At 42.9% G+C, this 21,945-nt stretch overlaps 1 protein-coding gene across 1 annotated transcript; it reads left to right on the top strand.

Moving 5' to 3' along the window:
- The first annotated feature begins 275 nt into the window (after positions 1-275).
- On the top strand, positions 276-18,449 carry cpe (carboxypeptidase E). The gene is made up of 9 exons (XM_075463201.1): positions 276-663; positions 9,642-9,838; positions 9,932-10,099; positions 10,466-10,583; positions 10,958-11,140; positions 12,206-12,345; positions 16,260-16,359; positions 16,612-16,730; positions 17,287-18,449. Exons 1-9 carry the CDS (start codon positions 423-425, stop codon positions 17,383-17,385), a joined length of 1,365 nt encoding a protein of 454 aa, XP_075319316.1. The 5' UTR covers positions 276-422; the 3' UTR covers positions 17,386-18,449.
- Positions 18,450-21,945: the final 3,496 nt, after the last annotated feature.

Consider the following 21,945-nt stretch of genomic DNA (forward strand, 5'->3'; position numbering starts at 1 on the left):
GAGTAAATAAGAGAGAGGTAGACAATCAAGTTGATTGCCTATCTCTCTTTTTCTATCCCTTTTCTATCCTTCTATCTATCCTATGTCATTATATCCTATGTCTTATACGGTTTGACATTTTCTCAAAGGAACAAGCTTTTTTAGAACATCTTGCCACACTATAGTAGCTCTTACGGTCGACCTATTTTTTTTAAAGCTTTTATTTAGAAAGTTGTACCCGGATAGACGAATCTTCCATCTGGCTTTACATCGAAGTTTCAGAGTCTGCGCTCTGCTCAGGTAAAGTAGCGCATCACACACTGACGGAAGGCGTGAGGGAGGCAGAGAGATATTTATATCCCAGAGCGAGGCTGCAGCGCAGAGATAAGGCTTGGAACCAAGCCGCAGGCAGACAGGGCTTAGTGAAACGAGGACGCGTCAAAATGAAATCGTTCCTTTCGGTAGTTTTATGCGGGGCAGCGGTGGTCGCCCTGGCCAGCGCAGCCAGTAACGACGGCGAGATCTCCTTCGAGTATCATCGCTATGAGGAGCTTCGCAAAGCGCTGGTGTCGGTATGGCTGCAGTGCCCTACCATCACCCGCATCTACACCATTGGAGAGAGCTTCGAGGGCCGCGAGCTGCTGGTGCTGGAGATGTCCGACAACCCTGGGACGCACGAGGCTGGTCAGTTTTACGCATACATAAAGTCTGCTTTATAATGCGGTAATTGTACTCCGCATCCCATTGTTCTCGCTCCATTTGTAGGAACCACTGGGATGAGACAGGCGCATAGCACACTTTTGCGCATAGCAGCTTGATGATGCCCATTTTTGTGTCGTGTAGAAACGACTTGTGTGGATGATGCCCCCCCGAGACCAGGAAAGGTAGAGCGCAGGTGTTTAGTGCTGTGCAGGCGCAGGGCCTGCTGCATCATCACCTCACAGCAGTCTAGATGATAGATTGGGGTGTCTGCAACACAAAGCCGCCATTTTGATCGCTGATAAGGATCTCTTCATGCTTGTCCTCCTGAGTCGTGAAAACATCTCCAAAAGCGTTGGATCACGCCACGGCTGAATACGCTGTGTATTATCCTAACCAGTTAAAATCAAGTGTATCTTGAAATGTTTAGGCCTCAACAGACATGGACTGAATGTTAAACAAATAAAAAAGTACTACGGGTAGTTTTGTGCAGTAATGGTTTCGTTTGGAAGCTGCAATCCCAAATATTATCATCTTCTCCTTAACATTTTATTCTGGCTGAAGGAAACCATAAGATTTGACACTGTTATATGACACATCAGGGACAGCAGCTACAACAACAAAACCGTGCTGATTTCTCTGGTGCCTTCATTGTCCAACTGAGGAACACAGCTGTAAGGTATTCATCATATGATTGTAACAGCTGTTTCCGAAAACTGTCAAACATAGACTGAAACGAAATGGCTCCAGATAGAATTAAAAACTGATCTTGTCCTGGGATGCTCTACTTCTGATATGCATCAACTATCTACCATTGAGGGATGTCTGTTTTTTTTAATGTTAGAGTTCGAATAAATTTGGATAGGGCTCAATGAATTGTAGAAATACTCCATTATGACATTTTGGTATGATATTAGAAACATTTTCCAACAGTAAACCAAAACAAATGTGCACCTTTGACCATTTTAACACCTAAATCAGAGACTGACCTGACCCAACAACACGTTGCCTGTAAGCCTGAAAACAAATTAACAAGCATGTTTGGTACTTATAGAGCAATAATGCAACTCTAATGGATTAGCCTGTACTTCTTTTATCCTTTAATGACTGTTTCGGAGTAGTTCAGTAATTCCTGTCTGACTCTCCAGCAGGAGCTTTAACTGTGTCAAATAGCAGGAAGTCACTAATATCTTCTCAGTAATCCTAACACAGGAGCCAAAATAAAGAACTCTGCAATGACTGCATAAAACAGTAGACTGTGAATTTTGTGGGATTTTTTTATTTTATATACTCTCGGTCACAGAGAATTGTTGAATATAGGTGTGTTTCCTTCTCTGGGTGTGTTTGTGTGGTCTAAAGGGGGCACCACAGGTTTCATGTGCAACTCAGCCCACAGAGTCACACAGACTAATGACCGCACATACTAAATAAGCCTGTAATAGTCTGGTGGGCGTGCGCCGGCATGAGTCACAGTAGCAATGTGGAGCCCTTATTACTACCAGATGAGTTTCCCGTCCACCGCTTTGTGGTCCCCCCCCCCGTTCTGCTGAGCAAAACATTCACGTCAAAAGAGGGCGGGATGAAGCTGGGAATGAAAGAGGGAGAAGAGTTCCAGAGACTTATTAGATGAAGGAGAGAAAATAACTACGGATGTGTGTATTTGATTTATAGAATAAAGCCTCCAATTCTTAATCTCTTTTTAGGATGTTCCTCTGATTTTTTGTATGACTCTGCTTCAATCAAAGGTGGAGCTGAAATAGCGGTTGCCAGGGTAACAGATCAGCTTAGTGCACTGAGATTATTGGCTGCCCGTGGTTGGCTGGCTGACGATGGTCCTGAGCTGATGCATCTGTCAGTAAACAGCCATCTGTCATAGACTGCAGCACAGGAACTGTCTGGAGTCAAGAGTGTAAACACTGGTTACATATTTATATTCAGGAACTGCATATAGGTCGGAACATATGAGAAGCATAGGCTGACGATGTAGCAAGTCACTCATTATCTACTGGTAAACAGTTGAGAGAACCCAAAAACCCAAATTAGCATGTAATTATTGTCGTGTGTTTGATCAGGAGTTTGGTCTTTACGGAACATTGTTTCTAGTTTGGATTCTCCTTTTAGGGAAACATCTCCAGTTTCTACTGCCAGGAGTGAATCCCAAGTTTCTGGTTAGCCTAACCCATGTTACATTAAGCAAATACAGAGCTGGGAAACATGTTTTCATGTACTCGTTTTGTGCTTTAAAGAGCTGAGCCAGCCCACAAATGAGTGACTCCTACAAGCAGCTAAGAAAGATAGTTTCCCTTTAGGAGTTTCTGGAGACCAAAATGACTGGTTTGTAGTCTTTTTGGTTTCTGGTGACTATTAGACTAATATTTGCCAGGTGGGAAGAAATGCTTCTGCATTTAGATGCCTTTGTTCCTGTTAACTTGGTGGGAACTTCTGCAGCAATTGGCTAATAAAGTCAGTTTGAAAAGTGATCACTGGTGTGGATATAGTTGGTTTCCCAGTCTTGTCTTCTAACTCTGCAACAGAAAACGAACACGTGCTGATTGATTTCCAGATAAACAATCTTCCGCTTCAGCACCATTTTCACCATTTTTTTTTTGTAGGCTTCATATTCTGGAGCATCTGCCTGACTATAATCCTTACTACTGATTAAAATGTCAACCCTGAAAATTTCAGGCAACAAATTGCAGTATTAACAACAGAGGCAGTTTAAAGGAATGTTGCCACGGACACCCTGTTCACAACACTGGAAATCTTTAAACTTTGCAGCAGTTTAATCAGTGGGCTATGGGCTCAATCACCACAGTTGCCTCATTCTGGGTTATGCCTTCATTTATTTGAATGAAATCTACTATTTACTATTTACTAATACAGAACATGTAATGAATTCTAACAGAACAAACACAATGAATACTTTAACTTATGATACTTTAAGAACACTTAATGTGACAGTTTTGATAATGCAACAATTAACACTTTAAATAACTATGTTTCTTTTTCAAGTAAAGGGTCTGAGTGCCATACTTTTTCATTAAAGAAGGTATTCACTTCTTAAAGTTGTTTTAAGTTGTTTGTGTATTTGAGATAAAACAAAAGGAGGGGTCTCTTTTCAGAGAAAATGAGGCCAAACTCTTTTGACTCTCATGTCTGGAACCATTTACAAAACGTTTGATTTTAGGAGAAACCCCATCTCATAATAGGCTATGAAGGTGATAACAAAAAAAATGTCAGTATGAGGCAATTTTCCATCTAATATTATGTAGACCATTTCATGTTGTAGAGACTGTCATATGACTCCTCAGCTAACTGTTTTATCAGCGGAAGAATGAACTCCCCAGTGAGTATGCATACACACACCGAGTTAGAGTGCAGAGCAGTGAGACACGCTGAATATCTCATATCATGTGACATATCATATACTGACTATGAAGTGGCTTTTGAATAGAGCAGGGTCATATGGCATTAATGTGGAAGAGAAAGGAGTGTAAGCTCATAAAACTGGTCATTTTCCCTTATAAGAATAGGAGCCTCTTCCTGTTGAGATGGAGGAGGACTTCATGGAAAAGAGAGATAAAAACAGAAGGAATGATGATTGAAAAAACGGCATATGTCATGAGTGCAATTGTGATGAGGGAGAAAAAAAAGGGTTGGGCAAGAGACATAGAGGGAATAAAGAAGGGGCAGAAATGGAAAGACGAAGAGAGAAAGAGCAAAGCATCAGCTGGAGATCATCAATAATACATCAAACACCCCACACATCCCCCTGCTGTCTGTAGACTTCTGAGTACTTTTTCTTCTGATGTGTTTAAACATTTTCTATTCCTATACTCTCTGCAGGAAGCAAAAAAAAGTTTGTTTTTTTAATTTTCATGCAATTCTGCACAAATGAAAAACGACACTTAAGTCTACAAAGAACATGAAACATAATGGTGGCATGCAGCCGCTGAAAAGGAAACTAACTGAGTACCGACAATAGAATTAAGTCTATTACAAACATAATGGCACCAGATGGAACTTGTACCTTTGTCACCAGGGCAAAAGTCTTCATATTTAAGCCACCAACACCTTTCCAACTTCGCACTACAAGAAACTTAACAGTCACATGACAGAAAAAAAGTCATTCAGATTTTACACAATAGTTGCTTTGTGATGTGGGCTTTCACAGATTTAATTATATAAGACCAAGCTGACTGAAAAGTAAGTCATTTTACCAGATATTGAACTGTAGTTACTTTGTTAGTTACCATTTTTTGGAAATGTTGTTCCATGTAACCATAAACAACAACTCAGGTCAGAACGATATGCTTTTTGAAAATGATGTGATGAATGTCTTTGACTCACAGACGCTTGTGCAACAGTGGAAAGCGAGTTACCTTTTTTGAGACTCGGGCTCATAACACGAAGATGGTATACGATCCAGAAGAGCAACACATCAGTGCTGTTTCTCTCCTGCTTGCCTGTGATAGGAGATGTCAGAGCTGGCAGTCATCGGGAGCTAACCAACTACCTGTAAATGAGTGTGATAGTGGGTTTACTCGAACGAGACAGACAGACAGACCTGGATTGAGAGTGTGTTTACTCAATATTCCAGTTGATTTGTCTCCCTAAGCACCTGCACCTGTCAGGGTTGCCACGGCAACTGAGAGCACTCTAATGTACTGCTTAACAAATGACATTGTCGCCGGGTTATTACGTGGTCACCAAGGAAACTGTATTGATCACCTGTCCGACAGCCTACGAATTTTGGACAAATGCGGGATGATTTGTTTTCCTTGCAGCACCCACGTTTTTCGTGTTATATTCACCCTTTGGAAGCAGAAATCAAGCGGAGTTAAAGGGAGGGCCTGTAGCATTTTTAGATTTCTCACAACACACGATCAATATAATTTTTCACAAGTGTGAAAATAACTTTTCTTTCTCACACAAACTATTTCAGTATCTCAGGTATGGTATTGCACACTTGTGAAATGGTCCTCATTAATAAGTCATACAGAAAACTTTAATCCTTTTTTAATTCAAAGGTTTGTTATTTACACGTGTTTTTATGTGTAAATCAGTGAAAACAGATTGCATTTTGGACTGTTTGACATGAAAGAAAAAGATTTTATGTGACTGGAATGTTAATAGTTGAATTTAAAAAAAAGTAGATTGAAGGAAAATGAAAATAACATTTGGGTAAAGCCTGTATCTGTAAAAAGAATATGTAAATAAACAAATAGATAAAATAGAAGACAGCTTCATAAACAGTTTGTCAATCAGTATTTATCAATTTTGATGATGGTGAAAACACTGCATAATTAAATGTTCTTTTCCTTTGTGTGCTTGCCAGTGCCGGAGTCTAACTGGTGAAGGATGTCTACTTTGTCATAACATGTACAAAACCCACTTGTGAATTTACCCCATATGAACTGCTTTTACTCATAAACAATAACTTTTGGGACTTTATTGTCCTACACATAGTATCACATGCCGTCCCCTACATTTAAAAACCGAGCTGTTTAAAAATAACTGTATTTTTGATATGAACAACTCTCATGGGCTCTTTGGCTTTGGCTATTATTATCTTCTTTTGTGACGGGATGAAAGCTTAGTTTTGCACTGAACGTTCGACAATAGAGCAATAAATTGAAATGCGAGGGAGAAGTGTTTGTGCTTGTAAAAAGAACAAAAACGGCTGTTATGAAGGAGTGAATCAGTAAAAATAATTAATGGTATGAATATGAATGTTGTTTATGCAGACTTTAAGCAGTAAATTATCAATACCTCTCCTCTTTCTTGACCTGACTGCACACATTACCCAAAACACACATTTTAAAAACAAAACATGAGTTGGCCCTGAGGGGTTTCTGTTTGTGTTCTACATGTAGAAAACATGTACAGCTCTGTGATGTGTCACACGCAAACACAGGTATCAACAACTAGAAAACATGTTTCTTATAGGAGAAAGAGAAGGTTTTCAGATATGGAACATGTGTTTAATAGCTTGAATCAAAGTAACTCATTTTGGCAAAATACAACTTCAAAGTGCGTGTATGTGTGTGTGTGTGTGTGTTTGTCAGTCTGTAAAATCCATTTACCAATCTCAGGAGGGAAAGAGTTATTTGTAGTCTTGAAATCATTAGTTACAACTCAGAGCGAAGGAACCAGATTTGAGCATTTAAAAATAACCTGACTACCAGATGTGTGCTGGGCGTTGTGTGCGTGTGTGCGCTACTCACTCAAAAAGCCGCTGGCGTTATTTTGCCATCACATCAAACATTCCAAGAAATTAGCTAAAATGAATTGCCAAAGATGAAAATCCTGACACACATGTACAATTACATTTTGAAAGCATTACCATTATACAATATTCCAGTTGCTAGATTGATATTAATGAGGTGAAAAAAAAAGGCCTGGAAACAGCCAAATCCGAGCCGCGGTCAGCGCAATAAAAATACACACAAAGGCCGTCTATAAAAGCAGGAACCCCACAGCTTCAACCAGACACACAAACCTACACACACTCTCCTCACCATCTGCCGTCGTTGAGCTATGTTTCATAACTCATCACTGAACTGCACAAAAGAGTGTTTTTGTCATCAACACTCAAAGAATGTCCTTTGTTCTCAAACAGCAACAGAGAACCATTACTCTTCAGTTTGTAGTTAATCAAAAGAGTTTGCACAGCATGTTGTAGCTCATACTGTCATTCTGTCATGCTGCCAATTTTGTTTTTTAGAAGGGTCTGTATGGGTCCAAAGAACAATTTGTCTCTGTCTCAAACGTGTGTTTTGTTTGTATTTGTATAGATGAAGAGACTTAGAGTAATGAGTGAAAGGCTAATTAGTATGTAAAACAGATGATGGAAAGGGAGCCACTAGAACGCAAAATTACTGAGCATAAGGACAGAAATAGCACTTAAATATAAAATATATATCGCCTGTATTAAAGGAAAGAAGGAGAAGAACTTCGGTATTGTCCCTAACATGCCTAACACAATCCACACTCCACTATATTATGTAGTGTGTAATCAACGAAACAAGTTCAGACCCTATTAGAATTTTTAATGACACAAGTATAGTATATGTGTAAATCAATAAGAAAAGAATCCTTGTATTCTTATGTTCTTGATTGTAAGGATGTTTTTTTTCTGTTTAATATCTCATCTACTCTGTCATATCAACAGCAAAACACACTTCCAATAAATATTGAAGACAGCAGCTAAATTTTATGGGAAATATAGAGCAATAATTTCAGTCATATCAATGAAAAGACATGGGTAATATGATAAATACCTGTTACATCTGCGTTATGAATGATAGAGTAATGAAACTGGATTCCCAAATTAGGCGCCCGACTTTGGTTTAGCTCTCAAAATGAGCAGCATTGTGCCAAGAAGAGGAAAAAAACATGTTAGTCCAGCCGAAATCATATGAAATCGAGCTTCTCAAAAGCAAACAAGCATACCCAGATCACAAGGTTGGGGATGAAATCACTCTGCATGTATATTATTGCGGCCAAATTTCCAATTATGCTCTTATTCTTTTTAAGACTACGTGTAAACTCGTGGTCACTTAGAGCAGTTCCAGACTGTCACTCTGAACTAGTAAAATCTTGATTTTGCAACTGCAGCATCATCTGACAAAGTCATTATTCATGTAACCTCAAGACAACATCTATGCAGTGAATTCAGCTCACAGAGGAAGTATGAAGGGGCAGAATGTCTTGAATGCTTCCTCATACAGTCCACAGCATTGTTAGATATACTTTGTTAAATAACTGGACTCTGCTCCTCTATAAGCATACAGGGACGATGATAGTGCTCTGGTTAAATGGCACATTCAAGCTGTAACTGTAAATCGACTCAAATATTTGTCCATTCATATTCTTGCACACACACTTGCAGATCACGTGTGCAAAGTTGTGTCTCACCATATTACTCATTGCTATCTGTAACGTCAGAGAACCTCCAGAAACCTTGATAAGCTGTTTTCATGCCACAGTGACACCAAAAGGACATCTCAAAACCAGAATAAGTTTCTGAAATGAAATGTTTACTTCTGCAGCACGTGATGGGATGCTCCCAAAATCCATTTATAATCAGAATGCATGTATGCATGCTTTAAAAAACCTATATCGCATTTTACCACTGAAAGCAGGTCATATTTTAAAATGTTCCGAAAAGACACATACTTGGAACTATTTGAACCATGATGGTTATCACATATGAATCAGCATTATTTATTTCCGCTTATGTAGATGTCTTCATCATGCGAAATGTTAAAATCATGAGTGTTTGCCTCCGTACCGCTAGAATTCTGTTTCTTTTGACCGCATGAATATGTGTGCTCCACACATCATGCATTTTATATGCAGTGTCTTGTCCAGATGATGTTTGGTTGAGATTCTAACATGTCCTTTAGTGAAATCCTCAGGGAATTGCATTTCAGACCTGTCACCAGCAGGCTGCTCTGAACTAAGCTGAACAATAAGTGACAATGTCTCTCCCTAATCCACTGTGTCTCAGTCATTTCTGTCAAAATGGAGCTCTGGGCAGCAGTGTTCAGTTCTGTTTAACCTTTCAGCTGATGAGTCAGTGTGTTCGTCACTGTTGCATTGTGTGCATCCTGTTCTAAGTGTGTGGTGTCTGTGTGTGTGTGTGTGTGTGTCGAGTTAACCTCCATAGCAAATAAGAATGCTTTATCAGAGATTTGGATACAGAATTTTTTCCACGACTACTGAGAATAATCTTCTTTTTTCTTTTCCTTTTTACAAACATGATTATGCTGTAGACTGTTGTTGTCAGATTTGTGCATTTAAAAAAAAGAAAAGAAAAAAAGATATAGAAGAGAATTTTCTGCCTCACTCCAGTTCAGTGTTGCGTTTCTCTGGGAAATCTGAATAGATTTGTCAGAATAAGCTTGAACACGTAAAATTGTGTGACACAGTAACAGCTGCTTTTTGTTTCACCACAGGTGAGCCTGAGTTTAAGTACATCGGCAACATGCACGGCAATGAGGCTGTGGGCAGAGAGCTGCTCATCTACTTGGCTCAGTACCTTTGCAACCAGTACCAGCAGGGCAACGACACCATCATTGAGCTCATCCACAACACCCGCATCCACATCATGCCCTCCATGAACCCAGATGGTTTTGAGAAGGCTGCCTCGCAGGTGATCACACACAATGTGACAAAATCTCTATGTAAATGTCCTTCCTTTATTCCCATGTCTCTGTCTAAGCGTCTTTTATTGTCTCCTGTTCAGCCTGGAGAGATCAAGGATTGGTTTGTGGGCCGCAGCAATGCGCAGGGGGTGGATCTGAACCGTAACTTTCCTGATCTGGACCGCATCATTTACCTCAACGAGCGGGAGGGTGGAGCCAACAACCACCTGCTGCAGAATATGAAGAAGGCCGTCGATGAAAACTCAAAGGTATCGAATAGTCTCAGTGATTAAAGGATATGGCTGTTGTCAAACCAAATTATATAAATTTTCTGCCCAGTCTGTGCAACTCAGCACCAACTTAGTTCATTCCTCTGGAATGTGTCATGAATATATATTTTCTTAGATAATTTCCTTGAACGTTATTGAATGAGTGGCTGTTGGTAGTAATGGACATCCAGAGAATTATGTTCAACATATGCAGCTCCCCCTTGATGTTCTTATAGATTATCTTGATTGTTTTAGTTGGAAATGAGAATATTTCAGATAAAACAATGCCTCTTTGGTTTGACTGAAGGCACATTAGGTTTTTTTTGCATCAGTAATTGTGATTTAATAAACTTTTTGCCTTTACAGCTGGCTCCAGAGACCAAGGCAGTGATCCACTGGGTCATGGACATCCCTTTCGTTCTTTCAGCTAACCTGCACGGAGGAGATGTTGTTGCCAACTATCCGTATGATGAGACTCGAACTGGTATATACACACACAAACCTGAATCCTGTGCATGCCTTGACTTTTGTTTCAGTTATTAAATTGCATACAAACTTTTCCCTTCTTTTATATGAGGACCTTTTTCTGGATTTCAAGACTATGGTTTGAGCTGCAACTGAAACAGCAAACATTTGATTTGTTTTTCTCCTGAATGTTGTAAATGAGATTTATACCACATGGAAAATGTTTCTCACGACGGCCTCCTGAGCTTTATTACTAAGCAAACAAAATGCATCGACCAGGCGCGTGTTTAATGTGAAGCAGATGCAGGTTTTTTCTGCTAACATTTTTATTACAGCTGCTGTCTAAACATTTTGCACTTGTTTGTTCTCTGTCCGATCATTGCCTCCTCTAAGGATCCACCCACGAGTACAGTGCCAGTCCAGATGATGTGATGTTCAAGTCTCTGGCTAAAGCTTACTCTATGTACAACCCTGTAATGTCCGACCCCCACCGCCCCCCCTGCCGCAAGAATGATGACGACTCCAGCTTTAAAGACGGCATCACTAATGGTGGAGCCTGGTACAGTGTGCCTGGAGGTAAGAAACAACCTGTTTCCAAAAGGCATGTTTGTGTTTGGAGCTCTCAAGTCCAAAATTAAATGTTGGATGTAGTGATATCTAACTCCACTTTCAAGTGTGCAGGAAAAGCTATGATGGCCATGAAAAATGCAAAACCCCTCAATAAGCCTACTTTAGAGCCAGTTTCCCCCCTCTGGGCTGCTGTAGTTACATTTGCAACAAACAGCTTTATTCAAGATAATGAAAACAAGACAGTTGTTATATCCATCATAGTCTAAACTAATGGAAATACACTTTTTTAATGATAGGTTGCGTTATTGCTAATAGATTTAAATAATCAAAACATGTAACGTATACTGTTTAGCATAAACTGTCTTGATTACTTAAAAGTGATGTAAGTATTACACTTAATTCATTTTTAACTACTCTGCGGCAGACCTGCAACACCGAGTACTCTGCCCTGCGTTATATTTACAACACACAAATAAAATGTGGAAGCGAATCTTTGAAGATTTCATGAAAGTTGAAAGATTTTCTATCAGTTCTCTACCATTCTGATGTTGACAGCAGCATTGTCACTGCTGGAAAACAAGGTTTACGCTCCTTACTGATTTTAGAGGAAAAATAATGCAGAGTTTCCGACACTGAATGGTATGTATATTCAATGTGATCACATACGCAGGGGCGCCTGCTTTATGGCAGACACGGGTGGTTTGTTCAGCAGTACAAATTCAAAAAAGAGAATCAATATATGTACATACTGCTACATTGAGTCGGAGGCATTTGTACCATGCAAGATGTATTTTACAGTTGAAAAATGAGTGTTGAAGCAGATCTTTTGAAGTCACTGATTGTCCAGCAGATCTGAGGGTCACTTTATGTTTGACATATAGACACAGGAGCAGATATATGTTACTCAAGTGCCTCAATAAACTTTTAGGTGAAACATAGCCAATTTCAATTCTAAAATTCCAAATAACTCTTTACTTATAATTAATCAAAATCTGTTTGGCTGTCATTCCTATTTTGTGTCTCAACCTTAACATCATTGTTGCTCTCTTTTGGTTTACTGTCTCTTTACAGGTATGCAGGATTTCAACTACCTCAGCAGCAACTGTTTTGAGATCACACTGGAGCTCAGCTGTGACAAGTTCCCAAATGAGGACAATCTTAAAACTTACTGGGATCAGAACCGCAACTCCCTCGTCAACTACATTGAACAGGTTGGGAGTATTCTGTAATATGGATACCATACATAATACTTAAAATCTCAAGTGAATGAAACAGTACTGTGAACCAGAACACCAAAAACGACTCTTGCACAACAACCTGCAAACCTCAATGACTAAACAGGTCGTTTGTAAGTGCTGATCTGACTCTTTTGAGTGTTGTCATAACTCAGTGAACATTTACTGATCTTTGATTGGCTGAAGGTAGAGGAACTAATTGCAAAAAGTAGAAAAAAAAGAAAACCTTGATCATAAACAAGAAAAAGAAACTTGTATTGATGGGCGTTAGGTTTCAGGACAGGAACTGCAGTCTCACAGTGTTAAAGTCAGAACTGCCCATGAGGTTTTGTTGTGGTATGACAAATAAACACTTCCTACATATTTGCTACTTTGCATGATCACAATGCCTGAAGAAAAAAACATGTCGATTCCTTCAAATATTTGAATAGTCAGTCTGGCGAGAACAGTCTTTGCTCAGAAAGAGCTCATGATTCGTCTAAAATCTAAATTAGGATTTATTTTTGGTGATCAAGTTAAAGGTTGAAATTTTTTGCATGTCATCTCGTTCCCCAAAAGAACAGCTCACAAAACCCCTATGATGAACACTATGTTTGGACACCGTGTTCCCTTGCCCGGACGCGGGTCACCGGGGCCCCCCCCTGGAGCCAGGCCCAGGGGTGGGGCCCGCCGGCGAGCGCCTGGTGGCCGGGTCTGTGCCCGTGGGGCTCGGTCGGGCACAGCCCGAAGAAAGGACACGGATCCCCTTTCCGGCAGGCTCACCACCCGTGGGAGGGGCCATGGGGGTCGGGTGCAGTGTGAGCTGGGCGGCAGCCGAAGGCGGGGACCTTGGCGGTCTGATCCTCGGCTACTGAAGCTGGCTCTTGGGACGTGGAACGTCACCTCTCTGCTGGGGAAGGAGCCTGAGCTGGTGCGCGAGGCTGAGCGGTTCCGGCTAGATATAGTCGGACTCACCTCGACACATGGCTTGGGCTCCGGAACCAGCCTCCTCGAGAGGGGTTGGACTCTCTTCCACTCTGGAGTTGCCCGCGGTGAGAGGCGTAGAGCAGGTGTGGGCATACTTATTGCCCCCCGGCTGTGCGCCTGTACATTGGGGTTCACCCCGGTAGACGAGAGGGTAGCCTCCCTCCGCCTTAGGGTGGGGGGACGGGTCCTGACTGTTGTTTGTGCTTATGCACCGAACGGCAGTTCAGAGTACCCACCCTTTTTGGAGTCCCTGGAGGAGGCACTGGAGAGTGCTCCTCCGGGAGACTCCCTCGTCCTGCTGGGAGACTTCAATGCTCACGTGGGCAATGACAGTGAGACCTGGAGGGGCGTGATTGGGAGGAACGCCCCCCCCGATCTGAATCAGAGTGGTGTTTTGTTGTTGGACTTCTGTGCTCGTCACGGACTGTCCATAACGAACACCATGTTCAGGCATAAGGGTGTCCATATGTGCACTTGGCACCAGGACACCCTAGGCCGCAGCTCGATGATTGACTTTGTAGTCGTATCGTCGGACTTGCGGCCGTATGTCCTGGACACTCGGGTGAAGAGAGGGGCGGAGCTGTCAACTGATCACCACCTGGTGGTGAGTTGGCTCCGCTGGTGGGGGAGGAAGCCGGTCAGACCTGGCAGGCCCAAACGTATTGTGAGGGTCTGTTGGGAACGGCTGGCGGAATCCCCTGTAAGGAGGAGTTTCAACTCCCACCTCCGGCAGAGCTTCAACCATGTCCCGGGGGAGGTGGGGGACATTGAGCCCGAATGGGCCATGTTCCGTGCCTCCATTGTTGAGGCGGCCGACCGGAGCTGTGGCCGTAAGGTGGTCGGTGCCTGTCGTGGCGGCAATCCCCGAACCCGCTGGTGGACACCAGTGGTGAGGGAAGCCGTCAAGCTGAAGAAGGAGTCCTATCGGGCCTTTTTGGCCAGTGGGACTCTGGAAGCAGCTGATGGATACCGACAGGCTAAGCGGAACGCGGCCTCGGCGGTTGCTGAGGCAAAAACTCGGGCTTGGGAGGAGTTCGGGGAGACCATGGAGAACGACTTCCGGACGGCCTCGAGGAGATTCTGGTCCGCCATCCGGCGGCTCAGGGGGGGGAAGCGGTGCACCGTCAACACCGTGTATGGTGAGGGCGGGGCTCTGCTGACTTCTACTAGGGACGTCGTGAGTCGGTGGGGGGAATACTTCGAGGGCCTCCTCAATCCTACCGACACGCCTTCCGATGAGGAGGCAGAGTTGGGGAGCTCGGACGTGGGACCTCCCATCTCTGGGGCTGAGGTCGCCGAGGTGGTCAAAAAACTCCTCGGTGGCAAGGCCCCGGGGGTGGATGAGGTCCGTCCTGAGTTCCTCAAGGCTCTGGATGTTGTGGGGCTGTCTTGGTTGACACGCCTCTGCAGCATCGCGTGGACATCGGGGGCAGTGTCTCTGGACTGGCAGATTGGGGTGGTGGTCCCCCTCTTTAAAAAGGGGGACCGGAGGGTGTGTTCCAACTATAGGGGGATCACACTCCTCAGCCTCCCTGGTAAGGTCTTTTCGGGGGTACTGGAGAGGAGGATCCGACGGATAGTCGAATCTCGGATTCAGGAGGTGCAGTGTGGTTTTCGTCCTGGCCGTGGAACAGTGGACCAGCTCTATACCCTCCGCAGGATCCTGGAGGGAGCATGGGAGTTCGCCCAACCGGTCTACATGTGTTTTGTGGACTTGGAGAAGGCGTTCGACCGTGTCCCTCGGGGACTCTTGTGGGGGGTGCTCCGGGAGTATGGAGTGCCGGACTCCTTGATACAGGCTGTTCGGTCCCTGTATGACCGGTGTCAGAGTTTGGTCCGCATTGCCGGCAGTAAGTCGGACATGTTTCCTGTGAGGGTTGGACTCCGTCAGGGCTGCCCTTTGTCACCGATTCTGTTCATAATTTTTATGGACAGAATTTCTAGGCGCAGCCAGGGCGTTGAGGGGGTCCGGTTTGACGACCTCAGAATCGGGTCTCTGCTTTTTGCGGACGATTCGGTTCTGCTGGCGTCCTCAGGCCGTGACCTTCAGCTCTCACTGGAGCGGTTTGCAGCCGAGTGTGAAGCGGCTGGGATGAGAATCAGCACCTCCAAATCCGAGACCATGGTCCTCGGCCGGAAAAGGGTGGAATGCCCTCTCCGGGTCGGGAATGAGATCCTTCCCCAAGTGGAGGAGTTCAAGTATCTCGGGGTCTTGTTCACGAGTGAGGGACGAATGGAACAGGAGATTGACAGACGGATCGGTGCGGCGTCTGCAGTGATGCGGGCTCTGCACCGGCCCGTCGTGGTGAAGAAGGAGCTGAGCCAGAAGGCGAAGCTCTCAATTTACCGGTCAATCTATGTTCCTATCCTCACCTATGGTCACGAGCTGTGGGTAGTGACCGAAAGAACGAGATCGCGAATACAAGCGGCCGAGATGAGTTTCCTCCGCAGGGTGTCTGGGCTCTCCCTTAGAGATAGGGTGAGAAGCTCGGTCATCCGGGAGGGGCTCGGAGTAGAACCGCTGCTCCTCCGCATCGAGAGGAGTCAGATGAGGTGGCTCGGGCATCTAGTGAGAATGCCTCCTGGACGCCTCCCCGGTGAGGTGTTCCGGGCCCGTCCCACTGGGAGGAGGCCCCGGGGAAGACCCAGGACACGTTGGAGAGACTATGTTTCTCGGCTGGCCTGGGAACGCCTCGGGGTCCCCCCGGGAGAGCTGGAGGAAGTGGCCGGGGACAGGGACGTCTGGGTCTCTTTGCTCAAGCTGCTGCCCCCGCGACCCGATCCCTGGACCAGCGGAAGATGATGGATGGATGGATCTCGTTCCCCCCCAAATAATACTGTGCCAGTCTCACAAAAACCTAAAAAGATATTCAGTTTCTTTTTGTTTATCTGTATATTTGTGTGCGTGTGTATGTTGTGTGCAGGTTCACCGTGGTGTCAAGGGCTTTGTCCGTGACCTGCAGGGTAACCCCGTCTCCAATGCCACCATCTCTGTGGAGGGTATTGGCCATGACATCACCACAGGTATTACTATTCAGCAAAAATTACAAAAGAAAACCAACACATTTTAAGTGAGGGCTCATTCTATTACACTGCAACGTCTCTATCTTGTGGACATAGCAGGTACTACACCGTTTTTTCAGACCGATCCCTTTGTGTGCATGTGCTCTACATAACCGTGACTGTACAGTATGAGCAAATCAAAACAGTCAGGGCTTTGAGTGGGATTATTTACACAGCGGAGCATCAACTGGCTGCTTTGTCTGTATTTTGCAGCCAATGATGGAGATTATTGGCGCCTTCTGGCTCCAGGAAACTACAAAGTGGCAGCTTCTTCCCCAGGGTACCTGACTGTCATCAAGAAGGTGGCTGTTTCCTACAGCCCTGCAACCAGGGTAAGACACACCAGCAAGTGAACCAACCAATCTCTATATTACACTCACAGTGTGGTTCATTTAGCATTCTAAAAAGGCGACTTGAGAAGGACACAACAAAGTTGTGTAGTCAGATACCCAAAGCACTTGTTATGAATCAAAACAATCTGCTTGTCAGTGGTCTGTGAACATCCAGTGTCCAGGTATATTTGTGAGCATGAAAGACGAATATTTAAATGATCTGGTTTCTGGAGAGAGATGAAACCAAACATTCATGATTACATGATTATTTAAGGTATGATTTTCACCTAGACACCTGTCACTGTCAAGCCAATGATCCACATCATAACACGAGGGGCAGTGCTATCGATTGATGCATGTAGAAAATTCTCGTTTACAGTATGTTCTCTGAAAAAATTTTTGTCTAACAAAGTGAAAAATGGACTTTCATGCTGAAAAAGACTATTTTGTGGAACGTTTATAAAGTGGAAGCTGTAAAAAGGGAAAATTTCGACTGCTGCATTATTAATTTCCTACCCCTCACTTGTGTCAATGTTGTTCTTTGCCTTCACTTCAGGTGGATTTTGAGTTGGAGTCTCTGTTGGAGAGGAAGGAGGAAGAGCGGGAGGAGTTGATGGACTGGTGGAAGATGATGTCAGAGACATTAAACTTCTGAAGAATTTGTCTCGCTGATGACTGGTCTGTTCGCACATTGATGTAATATATTCATTCTGTGTGTCCGCCCACTCTAAAGAGAATATATTGTTTCTTTTTGGTTCTCTTTCCATAACTTTCAGTTGATTATGCTGTCTGCCTCATAACTCCTGTAGGTGGTTTGAATATCCTGCACACAGTGAAAGACAGGAGGAATTTGCAGTTAGTTTGGTGGCAGTGAGGCTGATGTTGACTTCCGTGGTGTTGTGCTCTTTGTTGTACACGTGATTGGTAACCATGACACCCATCTATATAACCAATGAATGACTGAGTAATTGTGTATGTAGAGGAGCTATTTACAACATTATTCAAATGGCACGTTTTATTTTCCTGTTTTAAATGTCTCTGTTTCTCCAGGCTTTAGTAGAGAGGCACAAACGAACAACGCTAATGCACAAAAACATACGCCCTCGCGATTCCCAACAACTTTAAAATGTAAAAAACTGTACAACATGGTCTGATAAGTATTCACTCTGTTTCTTTCCTGTAATATAAACAACGATAATACAACACCGTGGTTCTGTGAAAAGCAGGGACATTAAAAACACTGTAAACATTTATTGTAAACAATCTATACAGACAGGCTCAATTCCCTGTATGTTATTGATGTTAAGATGTTTTTTAAACTGCAGCACAGCTTTGATTTTAGCACAAGGTGAATGGTTATAATATAGACTGTATTTATGATCTAGGTATAGCAAGATGTGTGTTTTTTGTTACTGAAAAATAAAAAAGGCCATTAACACTTACAAATCTCTTCATGTTTATCCACCCAAATCTATTCCTTTGTATGTGCACGACACAGGAACCTGTAATGCGTAAGGAATTGTTGAATGAGTTCTTTTTCAAATAACATTTCAAATCATTGTAACACTAAACTTCTGAGTGAACATGAAAGTTAGCTGACTGTATGGATGCAGTTTGCCCACTTTAAAACCATACAAAGGATTTATTGAATGTATATCTGTAGAAACAGATGTAAAGAATGACCTGATTAATAAAATTATCCTCTTTATGTTGTCAAAATGAAGTCTCATTTGTATTTGTTTAGCTCTGTAGCTACTCCAGACAGAAATGCAGAGCATTTGCGTGCTTTAAAAAAAGAATACTGTCTCTTAATGAGGCATCATAAAGCAATAATTAGCATAATCAAAGATAAGGCCCCATTTCATTTTGGTTACACTCTGGAAGTACCTCAGCCATTTCTTTGAAATAATTGAAAAACACTTGCAAGAAATGTATGCAACCACACAATTTAAGTCTGTCTTGCTTCATATTTAATATATTGTTATTAAAGTAATACTATGTAACATTTCTACCTTAAAATAGCAGCTTGAAAAAAATTGTGCGTCTAGAATGAATTTTAATATTACGATTGGCCTGTCTCCTATGCCCTTCGGGGGTCTGAGTTGGAAAAACTGCGCTATGTAACTTTGCTGGACCGGCCCGGTAGCACAGCCCTTTTACAGACAGCCGTTCCGCTTCCTATTCACCCCATTATACAAAATTTGGCTGCAGTTCAGTTGATTTTGTCTGGGGGCGCTGGCGAGCGAGTGCAGAATGACCATTGGCCATAGGGCTGGCGCTAATAACTCAAAAAATGTCCCTGCTAGCGGCTGAAACCTGAAAATATTACTGTGATTTCTGACAGAGGGATGTGGATTTATATCAAAAGTACAATAACCTGGGAGTTATATCTTTCTGTTTTCTTACAGGTCTGGCATTTGCGAGTCAGTCTTCGCTAGCATCTAGCTAACGGAATCTGAAGAACGCACGGCTGATTACGACCGGCTGCTTTACGGCACTCGTCCACTGTGCCAGAGTGCTAACCTGCACCTGGTGCTGCTAACAACAACCAAAGCTTAAAGTTAGCAAAGCCCACAACTTTAATATGCTTTATAGTACCTATTCTAGCCACGCAGACCCATAACAGGATGCATGAGCTGAAATCTGTAACTATTTGAGCTAAAACCTCTCTGCTAGCTCAACGCTAGGACTGACCATGCCGTAAAGTGATGCCACATGCGTGACGTCACTCGTGATGCAATACTGACAATAAATGTGTATTTAAAAAAAATCTAGTGAGTCTAAAAAATCAAACCAAGTGCCGTTTGAAAGGATCATTTATCCTGCCTTTAGGAAAATTAAAATGAAAAAATATAAAAAATTCTATGCAAAGCAGTGGCTGCATCTAAGGTGGATCTCATAGTACCACCAGAGAGTTCTGCCTGCTCTGCACTGCTTCGTTGGCTCCCCCTAGAGTGCAGTACCACCCGGAAAAAGCCGCCAGCTTTCTCTCTCCTCATAATAGAGACTCTGGCTGTGTTCGAAACCGCCTACTTCTCCTACTATTCCTACTAGTCATACTTTTTTAAGTTCCCGGATGTACACTAGATGCATAGGCTACTAGATTCGCCAAAATGTTGAGTATTCATCATGAGGTTACTTGTCACACTCAAACTACCCAAGATGCAACGTAACGTGACGTCGCCCATCGCCATTTGAACGGTCAAATTCCGTTAACGGGACGAGAGCATTCAAAACGGCATAACCGGAAGTGCGTTGCTCACTGCGGCTAGCTTTAGTAGCGCCGAATTCGTGGGAACAAAATTGTAAATAGCATTTTGTCATATTTTCAACACCTTGGGGGTCTAAATGACTACTTCCTTGCCTGAAAATGTTTCAAATGTTGCTAAAGTTATATATTTACAGAGTTTATAGCTTAAGCGAAATCAGCTTTTCAGGCCGGCTGATTTCGGCTCGGGCAGGAGTGAAGTGCACTGTGTGTAAACGCTCTGCATACTGTCTGATCGATGAGTATGCCGTTTTCAAGTATGTAGTATGTAGTAGGCGGTTTCGAACACAGCCTCTCTGCCGGTAGCGGCCCGGTAGCGACCCGGGAGCTGAGCGGAAGTACTTCGACTTGCTTTCTGGCACACCTACTGCAAAAACAAATAGACCCCTCTCACGCTCCCAGGTACATTTGATTACTCTTACCTTCTCGGTCAACATAGCTTGCACCTTCTGACTCCTCGCCGGTTCGTCAACAAACGTGAAACGTGAAAGCGAAAGGGTGTTGTATTTACGACAGTGTAACCGTACATTACCTCCAAGCCTGTAGGGGGAGCTCCATAGTGGGCTTTTTGAGAAGTTACATTGTATTGCTTTAAATGTGAGGAAAAAAATACATTGAGCTTTTTTATAATTGCAGTTAGTTGTTGGTTGTCTAAGGTAATTGCAACTAATGTATATTATTTTACTTAATAGCCTGCAATCAACAGAGCCTATTTTTCAATGAATATGAACCTTAATCTGCATCTGCCTGGAACCCCTGTTTAAAGAGTCTCATCTATATGCCTCTGCATGCTTCCTATTTGTGACCTCAGAACGAGGTGAAAAAGCTCACTTGAGTAGTGTTGAAGAAACTGTGTTCAGAAAACTGTTGAGAAAAAAACAAAACACAGCATGAAACCTGAAGGCCTTTCCATACAGTGTGCAACAGCAGCAACCCTGTGCTCTGAAACCCATTATTTTCTGTGACAATTTGTCAATGCACCAATCAAAGCACGTGTGCAAGTTCAACTTTGACCGTGGCACACTGACGAACACCTGCTCAATAGATGTGAGGCATGCATCCAGACACAGAAGCCAATATGTGCCAATCTTGTGTTCATGATCTCCTTTTCCTTACTGCCTCTCTTTCCTTATCACGAGCAGGACTTGTGTTACTATGTTTTTTTTAAGCACATACACATAGTTGGTTTGCATACAACACACAGAGCTAAGAGTAAAAAGGCAAAAGGCTGTCATTAGCAGCAGTAAAACCACCCAGGTGAGCCCTATTTGGAATTTGGTGCATATGTGCGAGGCAGGAGTGTGTCAAGGCGCAGGTCTGGGGAAGGATACATTTCTGCACTAAGTGTCCACAGTGGCTCCTTTTTTTTCTCAAATAGAAAAAATCAAACTGAAGAAATATGGTCAAAGAGCAGAGCTGTGGCCAGACAAGTCACCATTATGCCATAAATCATGATGAAAAAAAGTCTCTTTGTAGAGATAGCCAGGAGACATATTAGAGAAGGACAACTGCCAGAGAAACAATCCACTATTGTGACCATTTTGTTATGTTGTTCAGAAGCCATTTCCCAGTAAAAGGAACATCACTGTTTGGGAGTTTGTCAAAATACACCTGAATAACTCTTAGGCCATGAAAAATTCAATCCTCTGAGCTGATTAAACAAAGATAGAAAACTATGACCACAAAAGCCAAATTCATGTGTGAAGGAAACCAGACACAGAGCTTTTATTGATATCACCTTTGCAGTCCAACACAGCATCACTCTGTTAGATTTGTATCTGTCCCAGGGGATTAGAGACCAGTCAGGACAGAGATGGATATGGGTACAGAAAAATAAAGACACCTAAGTAAAGACATTCCAACAAGACAATGACCTGAAGCATAAGGCCAAGAAAATACGGCAGCATACAAGAGAATGAATAATATTTCTATATACCAAATATCGAA

The sequence above is a fragment of the Odontesthes bonariensis genome, chromosome 4 (assembly GCF_027942865.1).
Source record: "Odontesthes bonariensis isolate fOdoBon6 chromosome 4, fOdoBon6.hap1, whole genome shotgun sequence".
Classification (NCBI taxonomy): Eukaryota; Metazoa; Chordata; class Actinopteri; order Atheriniformes; family Atherinopsidae; genus Odontesthes; species Odontesthes bonariensis.